This window comes from Geospiza fortis, unplaced genomic scaffold (assembly GCF_000277835.1).
Source record: "Geospiza fortis unplaced genomic scaffold, GeoFor_1.0 scaffold857, whole genome shotgun sequence".
NCBI classification, from domain to species: Eukaryota; Metazoa; Chordata; class Aves; order Passeriformes; family Thraupidae; genus Geospiza; species Geospiza fortis.
Window position 1 is genome coordinate 271,282 of NW_005054595.1, and position 18,219 is coordinate 289,500.

Genomic DNA, 18,219 nt, shown 5'->3' on the forward strand with positions numbered 1-18,219 from the left:
GTGGAGGAGCAAGTGCAGTTCCTGATAACAAACTGCACTTCTTCTCTCCCCCCTTCTCTCTCAGAACCAGCCATAAAAGTGCAAAACTTATTTCTGGGCTAAAAAGACGAATGGAGATACGAGCATCATAAAGTCACCCCAGGATATCTCACCTCTACTTCTTATTATTCTTGTTACCAGGACAATTATGTAAGCACGAAAATCCACACTTGTCCCCTTTTGCATAATAATCAATGACCATTTACCCTCTACACCTAGAGACTCTGAGCTCAAGGCTTCTGATTGTAGGCCATTCAACCTACAAATCCGGCCTGGTAGGTGGATAGCTGTAATCATTCCGTGATGTGTCATATCTTGAAGCAGAGAACATTCCAACTCTTATCTTTCTGCTGAACAAGTGTGCACCCTGGAGACAAATGCGGGGCACGCACGAGAGAGTGACTCGCTTCTGCTGATCCCAGCACTGCAGGAGGGGATGGGGGTGTAAATGGAGCTGGTGCTGCTTGATGTAGAAGGGCAATTATCCTGTTGTCCTCCTCCCTCTTTCCAGTGAAGGCAATTTTCTAGTGGTTATTTCCTAGTTTTGGTTTTTTTCTCCATGCCTACTCAATTTCTCTTTTTTTTTTTCTCCATGCCTACTCAATTTCTCTTTCATAAAAAAATGCAGTGTTTAATTTTTGATCTGTCTCTGACTTTTATAAATTTTCCATAAACTGCAGCTCCTCTTGAGACATAAAGATATAACACATTCCTAAAATAAATTTGTTAAAAGTTTTTGCGAAGATGTTTCCTGGTTTTGAATAAAACATACTCCCTGCCAAAACAGCATCTGTCAGAATCCATTTATACTTTTGCAACTATTGACTGCAAGTCACTTGAGTTGTCTACTTCTATAACTAAGAAGGAGATATATTTTATAATTATCCCTTGCTGTGGCAGTGTATCAAATGACTATTTTAATCATGCTCTTTATTTACAGTAAATTCCTAAGCTGTTAACTACTGAAAAGAACTATTTTTAATTGAATAGATTATCTTAAATATTTTTTGACTACAAAAGGATGAAATTACAGAAAAATATATTTAAAATATTTGAGATTTTATTCTCTACAAGTTTCTTCTTCCCCACATAGGGGAAATGCATTCACAAGTTATATTCACTTTGTCATATTTCTTACTGGGGTCAAAAGCTACAAATTTTTTCTTACAAACAAATTCAAAACCAACTTTAGATATAGATTTCTGCATCTATATAGTTATAATACGTTTTAAATTTAAATGTCCTTTTTAATTTTATTTTTGATACCCTATTACTCTCTTAATACAAAAGCCTTCCATCCAAGTTGGACTATTTGTGAATGCCTATGGTAAGATGAAACTGAGCCTTCATATCAAAACAAAACAAAAAAAGATGAAAGCTCTGTGTATCACAATTTCAGCCTAACCTTGGCACTACCTAAAGGGAAGTGAGACTGTAAAAGGATGTTTACATGCACAGGTGAGTACAGCAATCTGGAAAAACCAGTGAAAACGAGAAATTTTGCCTTTTCGACTCATTACAAACCAAGCTCATCCTCAAGGAGGCGAAGGGGCACAGCGCACTTGCACAATATTTACTGAAATTTCTCTTTAGGAAGATGAAAGGAAGCTGTGTGCCATGGCAACAGCTCTGGAGGATGGCAGCATGTCCCAGGAGCTGGTCGAGCTCATCAAGCAGCTGTGGCGCGACGGCGGCACCCAGGCGTGCTTCGCCAGGGCGGCGGAGTACCAGCTCAGCGACTCGGCGGCATAGTAGGTGACACAGTTGTTCAACAGCTGGATCCTGTGCTACAGTAACTGTCCCCCTCGAAGACCAGCCTCTGGAAATCATTGCTGGTTAACCTGGAAAAATGAGGTTGTTGATAAGGTTTATAATGTATCAGAAATGTTTAGCCGGAGGAAAGAAGTGAAAACGAGGTTTCAGAAAAAATTTGTGTCTTTGGGTTTGTTTGAATGGTTAAAAAAATGTGTTCTCCTTCTGAGTATTTCTAAGATTGACAAAATTTTGGGAAAGTGGCTCAAAATAGCTTAGGTTTTACCTAGAGTGATACTTTGTATATGTTGCAAGATGCTAAATATAAGTCAGGAGGAACCTATAAAAATTTTCCCCTAAACATGGCTCCACAGATAGGTGCTCCCTGGGCCATTACCACCTCAGCTGAACCAGAGGTGCTCTCCAGCCTGACAACCCCAGGTCCCTTTCTGAGCCCTGGAGGTACCAGACAGATAAGCAGGGGTCTGACCAGGGCTGCTCAACCTCACCCCCATGCAGGATCACCATCCAGCTGGGGCACATCTCAGATAATCTGTGACTTCAGATTTTTCAGGAGCCCCTGGCTTGGCTCCAGTCCTGCTTGGCTCCAGTCCTGCTTGGCCGCCTTCTCACCCAGCTTATACACTCCATGAAGGGAGGTGTCACTGGGTCAGTGTCTTTTGAGAGTGCTCGAATCTGGCTCCAGACCTGGGGCAGAGGTTTGTTCCAGCTGAGGTCCATCTTCTGAGACCTGGAGGTGGAGGTTTCCCCACTCCTGGAGCTCCTCCTACAGGCTCAGGGCACCTGCAGGGTGAAGGTGTTGGGTGTCCCTCTTGCAAGGCGGGAAAAGAAAGGCATGACTGAATGCTGGACTTCAGGAGGCAACCTGAAGTCATCCATAGTTCAAAAACTGTAGATATAGTGAAGGGAACATACAGAGGAAATATGAGAAATTCTTCCTCTGTTTATATCTTCCAAACAAGAATGAAGATCTTTTGCAAAAGTCCTAAACAAAGAAAATATTGCCTATATTGATTTGTTGATTTGACAGTATTTCATAGCAGTGTTGTATTTTTATAAGGATGATACAGAGCAATTTTTTTCGACAAAACCCTTTCTGACAGGTTGCACTGCCGTTCCCACTAAAAGCCCATAACAAACTAGTGATAATAAGTAAAAGGAAAATTACCTCTTAACTTTAAACCAAAATTTAAATCCTGTTTACCAGCTAACACTCTTTTGTGTACCCTCTGCCAGGCAAATAAGGTTTCTTGTCTACAAAGAAGATAGAAGAACCTAAATTAATTCCCTTTCAGTGTTAATGTTTGTCTCCTGTTCTAACTTGAAATAGGTTTCAGTATTTAAGGAGGTTAATATAGATTGTGTCTGTAGTTATTATATATTTCTAGACTTACATTAAAAACAGTGAGATGTTTTTCATCTACTTGAACATTTCTGCTAGTTTCTTGAAAATCCTGCTTCTCTGGCTTCATCTTTTGGTACCTGATGCTTCTAAAATTCTAGCCTTTGGCTCTGAATCATTAAAATCAACTTAATGTTTGCCCCTACTGCTGGGCTTCTAATGATCAGTTCAAAGTCAGCTACCCAAATTAACCGCCCAATGCTGCAGTTCAATTTGTTTAAACCCCAAACCCTGTTTCTCAGTGCCTGTGAACCAGCTCCTACATAGAATCTTGATTAATACTGTGTAAACTCTGACTTTCTGAGGTCATATTCTCTGAGATTTTTCATTATTAATTCATGCTAATGAAGTTTCATCACTGCTTTTCCTCTGTGTGTTTTAATTGAAAAATAAATTACTTCTTCTGAATAATAGAAAAATTCCCTCTTTGTCAAATTTAGCTGGAATTTCTCCCTTAGACTCACCTGGAACGATTTCTTTCTGTTTTAAAATGGAATGATGGGTATGGAAGGGGCAAGATTGGGATTATAAATTGTGACTTTACATGTCATTGTACAGCTACCAGTAGTACATGGTGCATCTTGCTAGCTCAGCCATTTTCCTCTCAGGGTAGGAGTCCTGTCACGTCAATCCAAGCCAAGGAAAATCAGCAGTTACTGACCCACCAGCTTCCATTGCCTCCTTGCCCAGTGAGATGATCTGCAGTCTCCCCTTGGAGCTGCCTACAGCTCCAGGAGGAGCCTGAAATTGCCTCCTGTTCCTTTAACTGCAAAAGTGACTTGGTCTAATTGTTTATGCAATTACAATTGGCTGTGTTGAATTGAATTTAGGCATTTGTGGCTAAGAACTGTCAGAACTTTATTTTATATTCAAGTGTTTATTTTAGTGCTTACATGTTTTATAAATAACAAAATGCCTTTTGTTTCTGCCTTTCACAAAAGTGAGCTGAGTTTGCCTCAGGCCCTACTCAGAGAAACAAAGCTATATTGCTTTTTTTTTTTTTTTTCTCCAACAGATTGTTTCCTGGCCTCAAATAATGGAAAAACATTGAATTACTCAGATCAGGTTCAACACCCCTTGCAGACTGGATATAGTTTATTCAACTTAAAATAAGAAAATCCCATTTCCAAACTTGGAAATATCCAAATGAAAGATTCCAGCATTTATTTCAATTTATTCTTCTTCTTTTGTTTTTTTTTTTAACTTACAGATCTATTAAATATTGCACACAAGGATGGTGATCTGTGAGGTTTCTTTTGGAAGATTCTGGTTAAACTGAGCAGCAGAACTTCCTGCTGGGTTCAGTGTAGAAGACTGTAGACTTAGTGTAGAGAGGAAAAAAGAAAGAATGGAACCTAACAGCCATTAGAGACACAGTGTTTGTTTGCCAGAGACACGAGGCTACAAATAGGAAGGTGCCAAGTGGACGCTGAAAATGCTTCAGCTATTCTGTGCCTTCTTGCTTTTGGCTTTGGTCTTTATTTGAACATTAGTAGCTAAAATGCAGGAAGTTACTCAGGCATCACCTTTTTCTTTTCCTTTTGTCAACTCATAATCCCTCTGCACAGATTCCCAGACCAGCCAGTAGGATTCAGAGGCTCTGCCCAGCCATTCAAAGAAAGGCGTCTGCCCCTATAAGAGACAGGAGAAGTGTTGGACAAAAACATGCTTCAAAGACCTGGTTTGGGTTCTCATATCATGTAGATTTTAGCTCTGTATATCAGAAGTAAAAGCAGATAATCCACAATTTTTCAAGGGCTCTTCAGAATGCTAACCCAGGGGATCCTCAGCTTCACTGAAGCTTTTGATTTTGACTAAAAATATATTTTTAAAATCACCATGTACCTTCTTGTTGTAAATTGAGAGGTCTACAGAGAAAACAGCACTTTAAAGTGAATTCCTCCAAATTATTATGCCCTCCCTTTCACTTAGGAAGGAAAATACTGTTGCAACCAATCTGACAGGCTGAGGTGATGCCTTACGCATCTGTTTCTGCAGGATGCTTGTGGTTCTTGCCCTGAGGTAGCAATTCCCACTTGCTGAGAGAAAATGGCCAAAACCATTTTGCTGACAAGGTGGTTTTCAACCATCCTTAGGGAAAATAGGGATTTTCCTTAGCTGCAAATCTAAGATGTTTATCATGTGCAATTGGATTACACTTCTACATACAAGGAGAAATAAAAAAAACAACTCTGAATTCTGCAACTCAGTCGTATAAAACCAACAGTACTGTATTTAAATATGTATAATGCATAACATATTTAAAAGGGACTCAGTGTGGAGTGATTATGTAATGGACATTTCACTTTTTGAATTCACCAACCACCATTTCTTTCTCGCTCTCCCCAGCTACCTCAATGATTTGGACAGGTTGGCAATGCCAGACTACGTCCCTACTGAGCAAGATGTCCTGCACTCCCGAGTGCAGACAACTGGGATCATAGAGACGCAGTTTTCTTTCAAGGATTTAAATTTCAGGTTTGAAAGCCATATTTTACAGTTTTCTTGGGTTTTATTTTTCTTAAGTATTTTCTTTCACAGGTGTTGACTTATTATAACACAGGTGATGTCATTGTGATATCATTGAATCCAGTCTTATATAACATTTTTACACAGCTGAACAAGCAAGATATTTTATTATCAGTACACCAACTCTGAGCATATAATGGACCATTACAAACAGGTCACAGAATGCTAGGTTCTAAAAGGGCATTTTTACATATGCAAATGTCTAAAAAGCTTTAGTTATATCCTGCCATTTAAATAATTGTGCTATTTATGAAATTTGCCTGTTTAAATGTCCTTAAGAGCATGCAAAAAACATTTGATGTCTACCAATTTGCAAGTACTCTCAACCTTTCACTCTTCTTTTGAGAATGGAAATAACTGCTTTTAGCACAGGAATGCACTACAGTTGGCCAAAAAAAAAAGAATTGTCCCATGGGGAATTTCAGCATTATCAAGCATACCTTCATGCTCATTTAAGATGAAAACAAAAATGTTCAGAAAAAAATTTTGAAAATAATGCCTCTGAGAAATTTGACTGAAATGTTTTACACTTTCAGATATTCAAGACCTAGTTATGCTTGGTGAACCAATTAAAAACATCTAATTGCACATGAAGATAGATTTGAATGAATTATTATCATTTCAGAGTTCTATAATCCTTTTCTCTGTGGACTGAAATCCATTTAATTCTCAATTTAAAAGCTGGGGCACATATTGAGGAATGCAGTCTAGACAAGAAACTGCCTGTAGAGACAGACAGATTTATAAAGCATGAGGATTATAACTTTTACATTTTTCATTAGGTTTCTTTCTTTCTCTTCTTGTGCCAATTAAGCATTCCCTAAACCATCTATGCTACCACACAGATGCTTTAACACAACAGAGATTGCACATACAAAATGACATCCTGAAGTAGATGTCTTACAAATAAATTATTATCATCTATCAATATTCTGATCACTCATGAAAATTCATGATTTGCCCAAATATGCCTCAACGCAATGTCATGGACATCATCTTCTTTTTCTCTGATTAATGTATTTCCAGCTTTGTACATTGGAAATTCGAATGCCACCAGTTACAATCATAGTTCATGTATGAAATCAATTCAGGGTGGAGAAAGAAACTACCAGAGGGAAATCCTCATTGACAAGGATGATGCCAGCCCTGATATGAGAATATCAGCATTAGTGTTTGGGTCTAGCTGAAATGCAGCACAACTGGGAATTTAGTTTACAAAATTTAGTCTGCAAAAAAGAGGAAGGCTCTTAAAGCCACCACAAACACAAACCCCACTGTTTTTACCCTCTGCTGGCGTCACAGTAGTGTCATGTGAGTAAATTCATTGGTGGTTTCAGGCAGTTGAGTAATATTAGGTAATATTAGGTAAAATCACTGCAAGGGAGTCTGCGGGGTTTGAGCTGCTGAAGGGGTGCAGAACGATTATAAATCCATGTTAACCAGCCAGGTACTGCTACTTTGCATTGCCATAGCAATGCAAAACAGCTGGAGGATCCTGATGTCTCTGCACCAAGTTTGATAAGTACCATGGAAACATCTCTAAAGAGAGGAACACTTGCACATTCAGAGTGAGTTTTGGCTGATGTGCTGATGGGGGTTCAGGTCACAAGCCATGCATAGAAACAAAAAACCTATGAACAGATGCCTCATTTACTAAACACTTGTCCCTTTACTGAACTGAATGAGACAGAAAACATTTTGTATCTGTGCAGTAAAAGTCTAAATCCCAGTACTGCTCCCGAGAACTGAATTACAGTTGCACAGAAAACATTGCTCCTTGCTTAGCAGTTACTTTGCTGGTTTAGTGCAATTTAGCTTCCATGTGCTCTTCAATTTATTTCACTAATGTTGACTTAGAACATATTTAAATGTTTTTCAGAGGAGGTCTGATCTTCATAGGTCCTCTTCTAGTGTCCTTTCTATTGGTGTGCTAAGAATGGTTTGACTGAAATCAGGCAAGCTTTATTTTAAACTTCAGACCTCTCTGTGTGTACCACTGAAGGAGTATATAGCTAATTCTGTACCTGCAACTAAGTTTTTCAAGAGCAGTTCTGAGAAAATATAGAGATTTCTAGACTAACTGACTATCTTGGTAAAACAAGACCATCTCATTTTCTACCATTTATGGAGGGACTTTGGTTTTACATGTGAGTGTGTTAAGTTCTAGGCTGAGAAAAGAGAAGCAAACTAAGGTTAGTACAACCAAAACTGCCCTTAAGCATTGCCTCTGGCTTTGGTCTTGTCCTTTTTAACTGGCTTCTCTTGAATATTCAAAGGCCATATGCTAAAAGTTTACAGGAAGTGAATACTGATTCACATGATTATGTATACTGAAACAACACTTTCCTGAAGAATAAATTTTATAGCGTTTATTATTTGTTTTCCTGCCATAACCCTGATTTCAGAGTTATACACCACAAATCAAGAAAGGCATGTAATTATAGGTGACTTTTGAGTACTAATCAGAGGTAAAAGTCAAGATACTTTATTTGTGCTGATCCCACTCTTCAGGAGACCTTCTGAACTTAGTGAAGATATGCTTGGAAGAATGTCATTATTATTATCATCATCTTGCTCCACAACAACTTCCTGATTTCCAAAATAATTCACTTTTATTGACACCCAATTAAAAAAAAAAAAGATGAAATGTCCCAGAAAAAAAAATTGATTACCCCTCAGCTGCAGAAACATTTCATTATGAGCATTGAAAGGGTTTTATTTTTTCCCTAAGAAGGAAGAAAAATTACAAAAATAATCTTTCTTAACATCAACTGCTCTGCTGATGGTGAGGGAAACAAAGGATTAAGGTACTGCAAAAACCAGTGTTTCAGTAACAAATTATTTTTGCTCTGTTTACTGTTGACATGATTGCTTCTTATTGAATTCCATTATATTCATTGCTATAAGAATTGTTTAATTTTCAGATACTGCAGGATCCAGAGATCTAATGCATATTCTTGAAGGAAGGAGTTATCCAAGGGGGGATTAGGCTTTACAGTATTAAGTTCAACAACAGGAGGCACAGGGAAAAGTCATCATGCACACTAGGAAACAGAAAACCTAAGGGCAGGATAAATTTGATTTTTTTATTTTTTCTCTGTTTTCTAATGCACTTGAAAAATCTTCAAGTTTGGCACCTCTTGTTTCAGAAAAACAGTGAAAAGAAGGCCCTAGCCCTTATCACTGAAGAACTGCAAATGTAATGGGGTTTTGGAAACTAGAACTAAGGGCCCTAAGTCCCAGCTTGGTGTGCTCAGATGTCTTTGTATCCCATAGAGAGCCCATATAAAGTTCATATGACACTACCCATAGATACTAGCAATTCCTGGCAAAGGTGGAAGGAAATGATCGCAGGAAAGGACAGCCCTACAATTCCTGCTGTAAAAAGGAAGGGATTCCTGCTCCCCAGGAATTGCTGCTTAAGAGCAGCCAATGAAGGTGAAGAGACCCTCCAAAGGTGGGATGCAGGTTATGCAGTGAGCTCAGGGATCACTCCAGGGCAGGGAGCAGATGGCAACATCTATGCATGCACAGCCAGGGAGCAATTGTGACTGGCCTTCAGTGTTGTGCCTTATTGGTCAATACGTCAGTTCACTGCAAGCAAAGCATGAAGTAATAAATGACACTGAATTTGGGGGTCTTCTATCAATGTCTCAGAACTCTGCCCTAAATAAATCCTAGCCTGCAAGTCTTAGTCCTGCACTGAGCCCCATTTCCTCAATGCTTCCTTTTCTGGGCCCCTCAGTTTGGGAAGGACATTGAGACTCTTGAGCGTGTCCAGAGGAGACAACGAGGCTGGAGAGGGGCTTGGAATACAAACCCTGTGAGGAATGACTGAGACAGCTGGGGGTGTTTAGCCTGGAGAAAAGGAGACTCAGAGGTGACCTTATCACTCTCTACACGCCCTGAAAGGCGGTTGCAGTCAGGTTGGGTTGGTCTCTTTCTCCAGGCAGCACTGACAGAATCAGAAGACACAGTCTCAAGCTGCACCAAGGGAAATATGGGTTGGATATTAGGAAGAAGTTTTTCACAGAAAGCGTGATAAAGTTCTGGAATGGTCTGTCTGGGGAGGTGATGGAGTCACCATCCCTGGATGTGTTTAAAAAAGACTGGATATGGCACTGGTGCCATGGTTTAGTTAAGTGTTGGGGCATGGGTTGGACTTGATAAGCTTCAAGGTCTCTTCCAACCTGGTGAATTCTGTGAATTCTGTGAACACGAAGTGACACACGTAAGTACTGAGTATTATTCCTACATATAGGTATTTAAGCCCTTTTATTTCATTTTATACCCAATATAAAGCCATGAGTAACAACACACAGCACTCCTTGACCTTTTGGGGTAGAAACAGACCAATATTTGGAAAAGCTGGGTATTTGTCATTCATCTCCATTTGAACTCTGTGCATTAAAAGCATGGCTACATCCTTATGAGTGCTTTACATTGTACATATGCTATTTTTTCTGCAAAGGATGTTTGATGTGGGTGGACAACGATCAGAGAGAAAAAAGTGGATTCACTGCTTTGAAGGAGTTACTTGCATCATATTCTGTGCTGCACTCAGTGCCTATGACATGGTTCTGGTGGAAGATAAAGAAGTGGTGAGTCAGAACAGACAAACAACCCTTTTTGCTTCGAAGTTTTAATGTGCTCTCTGATGGTACATTCCCATGCTCTGATAACCATTTAAAGGCTATTACACTGTATTGGTTCTTTCCAGTAAAGAACATCTCAGTAAAAATGGTGTATGGAGATGAGATTTTTCAGTCTCATGTTTACCTTTTGCACCTCAACAGAACAGAATGCATGAAAGCCTTCATCTGTTCAACAGCATCTGCAACCATAAGTGCTTTGCAGCCACATCCATTGTGCTGTTCCTAAATAAAAAAGACCTCTTTCAAGAGAAAATAACAAAAGTTCACCTGAATATCTGCTTTCCTGAGTATAATGGTAAGTGTGGAGTATCCACGAGAAAACATATTCAGATGTTTTGTGTAGGCCATGAATGAAACACTGAGACTTTGACTCATGTCACATATATATAAGCCTTTAAATACTAAACCTCTTACCTAAGAATCTACTCATGAAAGAATGGTATGAGACAGACACAGCCAGAATTCAACTCATCTCACCTACTCACCATGTTTATCCTAGGGTGGGTTCATTTCTCTCCCTGGAGTTGCTTATTTCTGTCCATTGGTGGTAGAAGAAGCTGAGAATTTAAAAGTTTCAGGTGGCTGAAGGATGCTGTGATGGACTCAGCCAATATTTCAGTACAAGTCAGTATTTTATCACTCACACACACATCACGACTGAATCCAAAATTTTTGTTCCTATTTTAAGAACTCATTCCATAAGGGAAGTCTGTCTCTTTGTATGTCACAGTAGTGTCTACTGGAAATTAAAAAAACACCAGATGTTCCCAGCTGATGCAAGAGAATATATATGGCTGTGTCAGAAATTTCCAGAGAAAAAACAGTTGAGATACAAATTTTTCATACCTAAAGTATGAAGTTAATTCAAATAGAAAAAAAAGGGAAAAAAAACCACTGAAAACATTATTTCTTCTCTTTTTGAAGTTGTGAGGAAGTACCAGTTGAAATGTGTCTTTTTTTTGCTTTTACTTTTCTTTCCACTAGGACAAAATACATTTGAAGATGCTGCAAACTACATCAAGAAACAATTTCTAGACTTGAACATAAGGAAACAAGATAAAGAGGTATATTGTCACTTGACCTGTGCCACAGACACTCAGAATGTCAAATTTGTTTTTGATGCAGTCACAGACATAATAATCAAAGAAAATCTGAAAGACTGTGGGCTTTTCTAACCATTCATCCCATTGCTCAGAGCTTCAGTCCTCTTTCCTCTCTTCATCTGATGTGCTGACTGAAATAGAAAAAGAAATCCTCTAGGTAAGAAGCAATATCAGTTAGGCACCAGGTAGTATCAGTGGAGTGGTAGGTACAGCCTAAGCATTGCAGACCAACACAGACATTCCAGATATCATAAGGAGATTAAAAAGAAATGTTCCTGTTCTACAAAGATGACAGCTGCTGATAAACCCTGCTGGAATCAAAGTCACATTCCAATTTAAATCAATATCATAGAATCATAGAATCCTTGGGTTTGGAAGAGACCTTAAGGATCATCTAGTTCCAACCCCCATGCCATGGGCAGCAACATCTTCCACTAGACCAGGAATCAGCACTTCTCAGGAAACTGGGGACTCCTCAGTATCCTGTGTCTTCTAGTGATAGGATGAAAAAGAATTTATAATTGAGGCCTAAAGAAAACTATAGCTTTAAACAGTATCTAATACATAATTTATGTTCTGTTTTTATTCATGTTACATAAACAACTGAATGTGACCTGCCATTTATTTAGCAAATGCAAACTCCCCAGACTTACATGGTGTATGATAAAGAGCAGTGTAAATCTGAATGTTTAACTACATTGTTTTGTTGGAAGATCTGAGGGACATATGTATAAAACTGCACGCATACAAAATTGACAAAATTCCCAGGTTTAGAAAAATTAAAATTAAACACACTAAGATGGAGGCAAGTTTTGTAAATCCATAAGGAGAAAAAAAAATTATAATGACTGTCAGTTTCTGCATAAGGCACAAAGGCAAGTTGAAACATTTTTGGTTTACAATTAATTATGAGACTTTCTTAAAAAGCAATTAATAATCCTGCTACTCAACAGGAATGGCAGCAGTAATGCCTACTACTGCAGAGCAGATGTAAACCCACCAGTTCCCATAGCAAAAACACATCCTTGGGACTTTGGCACAGAGCACCTTTCTCTACACAAAGATCTTGCTAATGCAGAACTTCTCTCCCTTAACTCCTGTTGATTTATTATGACTAACTACAGGAAATATTTGACTATTTTAAATAGAATGGGACTTTTCCCTGGTTTCAGCTGGGATAAAGTTAATTTTCTTCCTAGTAGCTGTCACAGTGCTGAGTCTTGCTTTTAGTGTAAGAATAATGATAGCACATTGATAGTTTAGCTGTTTAGCTGTTGCTCAGTGGTGCTGATCCTACATCAAGGACTTTGCAGCATCTCATGCTCTGCCAGTAAGAGATGCCACAAGACGCATGCATGACAAGGACAGCTGGCCTGAACTGGCCAAAGGGATACTCCATAACATGGAACATCATGCCCAGTAAGAAACTGGGCAAGATTGGCCAGGAAAGTTTGATCACTGCTCAGCGATGGACTGGGAATGGATGTCTGGCAGGCAGTGAGCAGCTGCATTGAGCATCCCTTGGTTTTTCTAGGTTTTATTCCTCTCTCTCTTTTTCATTCTCCTTACTATTATTATTGTTACTATTGTTGCTATTATTATTATTATTATTATTATTATTATTATTATTATTATTATTATTTTACTTGTTTCTGTTATTAAACTGTTCTAATATCAAGACATGGACTTTACCTTTTCCTCATTCACTGCAGGTTTTGGAGTGTGTGTGAGCAAGTGGTTGTGTGGTAATTATTTGCCAGCTGAAGTTAGAGCACGACAGAGTTCTAAAAATATTCAACTGAAATTTGAAATTTGGCTTTGAAATAACACTTACTTTTAAAATAGAATCATTGATGAAGGGTTTCTTTCTGCCTTTGTCTTTTTTTTTTAATACATTTCAACTTAATGTTCACCACAGACTCCCTGTGATCTGGTTAATCTAATTAGAACAGGGAACTTGGCCCCCGAACAGCAGCATCCTGCAAGCTGTCCACATGAGCAGGGCCACCAGGTTGTGTAGGTCTCCAAAAGAAGTGGGAAATGAAGAGCCAAAATACATTTTGCATTGCCTGACTTTCAGCTGCTGCCTCATTTGTAGTGCTTCAGTTGATTAATTTCTTGGTTTTGTTGGAAGTAATGGATTTCCAGTGGTAAGGATCCTGGATTCATTTCCAGCAATAAATCTAATTTGAAATTAATAATTTGAACTATGATGACATCGACATTAATTCCTGATACCTTGATGGCATAATAAAAGCCAAGGTCTTTAAGAAAAAAATCCATGAATAAACATATTTCAAACATATTCTTCAAGCAAATGCCTGAGAAGTCAAACAGGCTTTGCATCACAGCCCCAAAGCTCATACAGGTAAGACTGCTGGGATTGGGTTTCTGTGGGAACCCAGAACATCCCTCTGGCTGTCCAGGATGTCCAAGACCCCTGCCAGGGGGCTCAGAAGCCCTGGCACAGAGCCCAAAGCACCTGTGGTTTTGATTCTGACCCATGGAACAAATTACCAACCTTATGTGAAGATCAGCAAGCCACAACAGTTTAGGTAGAATAATAGTGAAGTTATCACGGGAAGGAAAAGTAGATTTTGGGGTTTTTGGTATGGGGGTTCAGGAGGCAAGATGGAGGGATCTGGGTGTGTCCAGCCTTTCTCCTTCTTCTTCTTGGCCTCCATCTTCTGCTGTGATGTTGGCACTTACAGATTGGTTTAGAGTAGAAGCTCACTGTCTAACATAGGTGATAGGTGTTGGAAAGTCACTGTAAATATTGTACATGTAGTTTTTAGTATAAAGACATAACACTGCCCCAGGGGCAGGCAATGTGCCTGGAACTTCCCTGGTGTATGGACCTCGGCAGGGCAGGAGAAAGAATTTTACAGATAAGATACAATAAACAACTTTGAGACCGAGAAATGAAGAGCTCTGACTCTTTCTTCAAGCGCCAGGCTGGGAAAAGAGACTTTCAAACTTTTCTTGGGGTCACTCTGACAAGCTAAAGATCCCGACAGGTTTTGAGCTCATGTGGAAGAAGTTTGGAAGGCATAAGCCTGCTCAGAAAGAGGAGTGGGCTTTCAGCTCGTGATCCTCCAAGAGAAGAGGCTGCAGGCAGTGTCACCAGGACCCAGGGCTATGAGGGACAAGCTGGGGACACAGCACAGGTCAGGGTGCTCAGTGTCTCCTGCAGTCCAGCCTGCAGCTCCATCTCCTGGTGACACCTCAGGGAGCTCGGCTGGGATGAGTGCCTGTACCCAGTGCTGTGGGCAGCAGTGCTGCAGGCATCTAAGCCTGTGCCTATATCCCAAATATCCCATTCCAAGGGCTGCTGCTGCCACCCACAGCTCCAAACCAGGCAGGAACAGCAGCCAAGCCATGCCCAGGGGTGCAGCATCATGATGCCTCTTATTCCTTCCTACAGATACACACAGAGGGAGGCAGGGAAAGGGCCTAAGGGTGACAGCTCTTACTGCATAGGGTGAAATCCAGGTCACCTGCCCCTGCTTGTTGTTGAAAACAGGAATTTTTCACAATGAAAAGAAATTTTTGAGGTGAGATGGAAACATGACACATGACTTCCAGAGAAAAGATAGCCAGAAGTTTCCAAAATCTTCCCAGGAATGTGTCTGCACTAGAAAAGGCAGTTAATGATAGAAGCCATTCCAATCCCTAACCCTAACTGCAATTTTTGCCTTAGCTAGAAGTTTAGTTGAACACATAAGCTGAGAATGATGAATAAAAGGTGTCTCCAAGAGTTTGAAACCTGCTCTATACACACCAGCTGTTCTGGGGACAAAATGGCCAGAAAGGCCACTCAAGAAACACCAGAGGTTTATTTTTCCTCACTGAGGATTGCAAGAAGATTTTCTACGTTGGTGCTAAAAGAAAACTGATGAGGAAAGGTCATGCTCCTTTTCAACCCTGAGTCAGCCACTTGTCCTAACAGATTGAATTAACATCTCTGCAGTTCATACTTTCATCCACTGGGACATACAAATCTGATTAATGTGAATGAAAGTAGCAAGACACTGAGAAAAGCTAACATATCCTTCTTACAATGTGTACCTATATGATGCATTACATGTTCGGAAACCACTTTCTGTAACATCATAGAAAATCTGCCATAAATACAGTCCTTTTCTGTAACATTTTAAAAGCATAGGAAGGGCATATAAATCACAGGACAGCGAGACTCTGAGGATGAGCATTGTGAAAGCTTCTTATCCCAACACATTAAAAGCAAATCACAAATTCTGACGTAGCACGTATGAGGATCCTCTGAGACCTGAGATCAAAGGGCACTTAGAGGCTGAGCAGGCATTGATCAAACCTGTTAGCTCTGTTTACCCTCGAGTGCAAATCCTGTCCACACAGGAGCAGGGAGCTGTTAAATGAAATTATTCAGCTACAATGAGATCTTACTCAAAAGATACTAAGCTACAATTTGCTACCTCACAGGACTGTTCAGTGGGTGGTTTTGTGGTAGCAAGATGTGTAAAGAGGAGTGAGATAGACTGATACTCTATTTAGTTTATGAGGGGAAAGAACATAGCAGATCTGAGGATATTTTTACAAGTTGTGTGTGTTGATTGAAGCTGTGGTAAAGAGCTGCGGCTTAAGGGGACATCGTGTTCATTCCAGTTAGAAATAGAGATTTACAAAAAGGAAGCCTTAATGTCTCTTTAAGTGTATTTTTTCTCCTGTAAAATAGTCAGTTATTTGCCTTGTGAGCTACAACCAGCATATAGATGTCATGATACTTAGTTTTGGTCAGAGCTCATCATGAATGAAATGTTAGTGGGTTGTTCTGCATAACATCAACAACGTGATGTACTATGAGCCATACATTTCCTCATGATTACTTTGATTTTATAATTTTTTTTTTACACCTTATTGTGCTATCACTGAAAAGCCAATATAACCTTGTTTAGGAGTTCTGCTTAAAATTGACGTTCACTATATGTTGTACTTGTAATAGAACAGCAATTAGTTGTTAGTTTTTATGTTGGGTCTTTGAGAATTCCCGCTGTATTTTTATGTATACTTCTGTGGAAATGACTAAGTTTATTTTCTTGTCTTGATGCCTTTGTTTTAGCTTTCATATTTTTTTAGATTCTGTACTGCCTTAGCGTGTGACTGTGAACTTCATATAAAGTGTTAGCAAGTTCTCTTCACAGTTTAGTCAGACAACACAATCCTTTTCCAGCCTGAGAACCAAGAACATCGCAGCAGGCCCACACAGCTTCAGGCCCAAAAAGTATAAACAGCAGGGAATTGAGGAGAGCAGTCTGGGAGGATGGGGCTTCACAAGCTGAAGCTGTAATTGGACAATTAACCCCAATGTGTAAACGGACCAAAACTTATGAAAGTGTGAAAATGTGACTAGTCATCCATCTTGGGTCCATCGTGGGTCCATCTTGGTCAGAGCCACAGCTGGCCAAGGCATCAGTTTCTTCAGGCATCAGTCTCTTTCCTTGTTTAATTTATATGGGATCAATAATGACCCTGTTGAATAATGTGTCTGGTTGCTTACTGATGCCTTGAGAGGCTGCCTGGAACAGAGGCTAGACTGAGTTAAAGGAATAAAGTAGGTTTTTATTGAAAGGCCTTCAAAGGATAAACCTTGGGCAGCACAAGAGCCTGGACATGGCTCCACCCAAGATGGAGTCAAGATGGACCCCGACTCATGAGTTTTCACACTTTTGTAAGTTTTGGTCCATTTACATATTGGGGCCAACTGTCCAATTACAGCTTCAGGTTATGAAGTCACATCCTCTCAGATTGCTCTCCTCAATTTGCTGTTTATACTTCTTGACCCTAAAGCTGCGAAGGTGCCCTTGGTTCTCAGCCAGGAAATAGATGGTTTTGACTAACTAAACTGTGAAGAGAACTCGCTAACACTTTATATGAAATTCAGAGTTATATACTAATGCAGCACAGAATCTGGAAAATATGAAAGCTAAAACTTAAGGCATTATTACTTTAATGTACTTCCATCAGAAAGAAAAGGAAGCCATTAGGTAAATAGAGACAGCAAGTAGAACTTTCATGAAAGTAAAATGATATCTAGATGTTTATAACATACTTTAGATGTTTTCTTTGTAATAAACAAACTATCATTTGTTTATCAGTGCTCTTTCTCAGCTGGTGTTTTTCATACAACAAGTAATTTGAATTTCTAAATTAAGACTCCTCTGAAAAGGCAAATGAGGTAGAGAAAATACTTGAAAAACAGTTTTGGGGCTTCAGAGAATAGTAGCTATTGGAGGAAAGTGAAAGTGGCCAGACTTAGAGGAAAGGGGACTAAATGAAGGACAGGTATATTTTCAGACTAAATTTTTTTCCCCCTTTCCAAACAGTTGAGGGGTTTTTCTTTCAGTTTTATTTTCAGTTTTGGTTTAGTTTTGGTTTTTTGGTTTTTTTGTTCTTTTTGTTTTCTTGGTTGGGTTTTCATTTGTTTGTTCATTTTGTTTTGTTTTGTTTTGTTTTTCATATTATAACAGAAAAGTTTCAAAGTTAAGAAATAAAAGCTTGGTTTTTTGAAATAGAATATAGTGATAAATCCCAAACATTTCCCTTTTCAGGCATGAAGATATACCAGCATCTATTAAAACCAGAAAGGAATAAAAAGGCTGAAAATGTCAGAACTTACCTGATGGGGAATGCCCAAGCTTTGCACAGCTCTAGGCAGCCGCATTTGTTTTCTCATATTTGA

At 39.3% G+C, this 18,219-nt stretch overlaps 1 protein-coding gene across 1 annotated transcript in view; it reads left to right on the forward strand.

The window, feature by feature from the left end:
- The window catches only part of LOC102042759 (guanine nucleotide-binding protein G(t) subunit alpha-3), a 25,996-nt gene extending 14,423 nt beyond the window's left edge, over nt 1-11,573 (forward strand). Inside the window, exons 4-8 of the mRNA XM_005430042.1 lie at nt 1,633-1,790; nt 5,564-5,692; nt 10,215-10,344; nt 10,540-10,693; nt 11,383-11,573. Coding sequence (XP_005430099.1) covers nt 1,633-1,790; nt 5,564-5,692; nt 10,215-10,344; nt 10,540-10,693; nt 11,383-11,573 — 762 coding nt within the window. The remainder of the gene's footprint in view (nt 1-1,632; nt 1,791-5,563; nt 5,693-10,214; nt 10,345-10,539; nt 10,694-11,382) is intronic.
- The last annotated feature ends 6,646 nt before the right edge of the window (nt 11,574-18,219 follow it).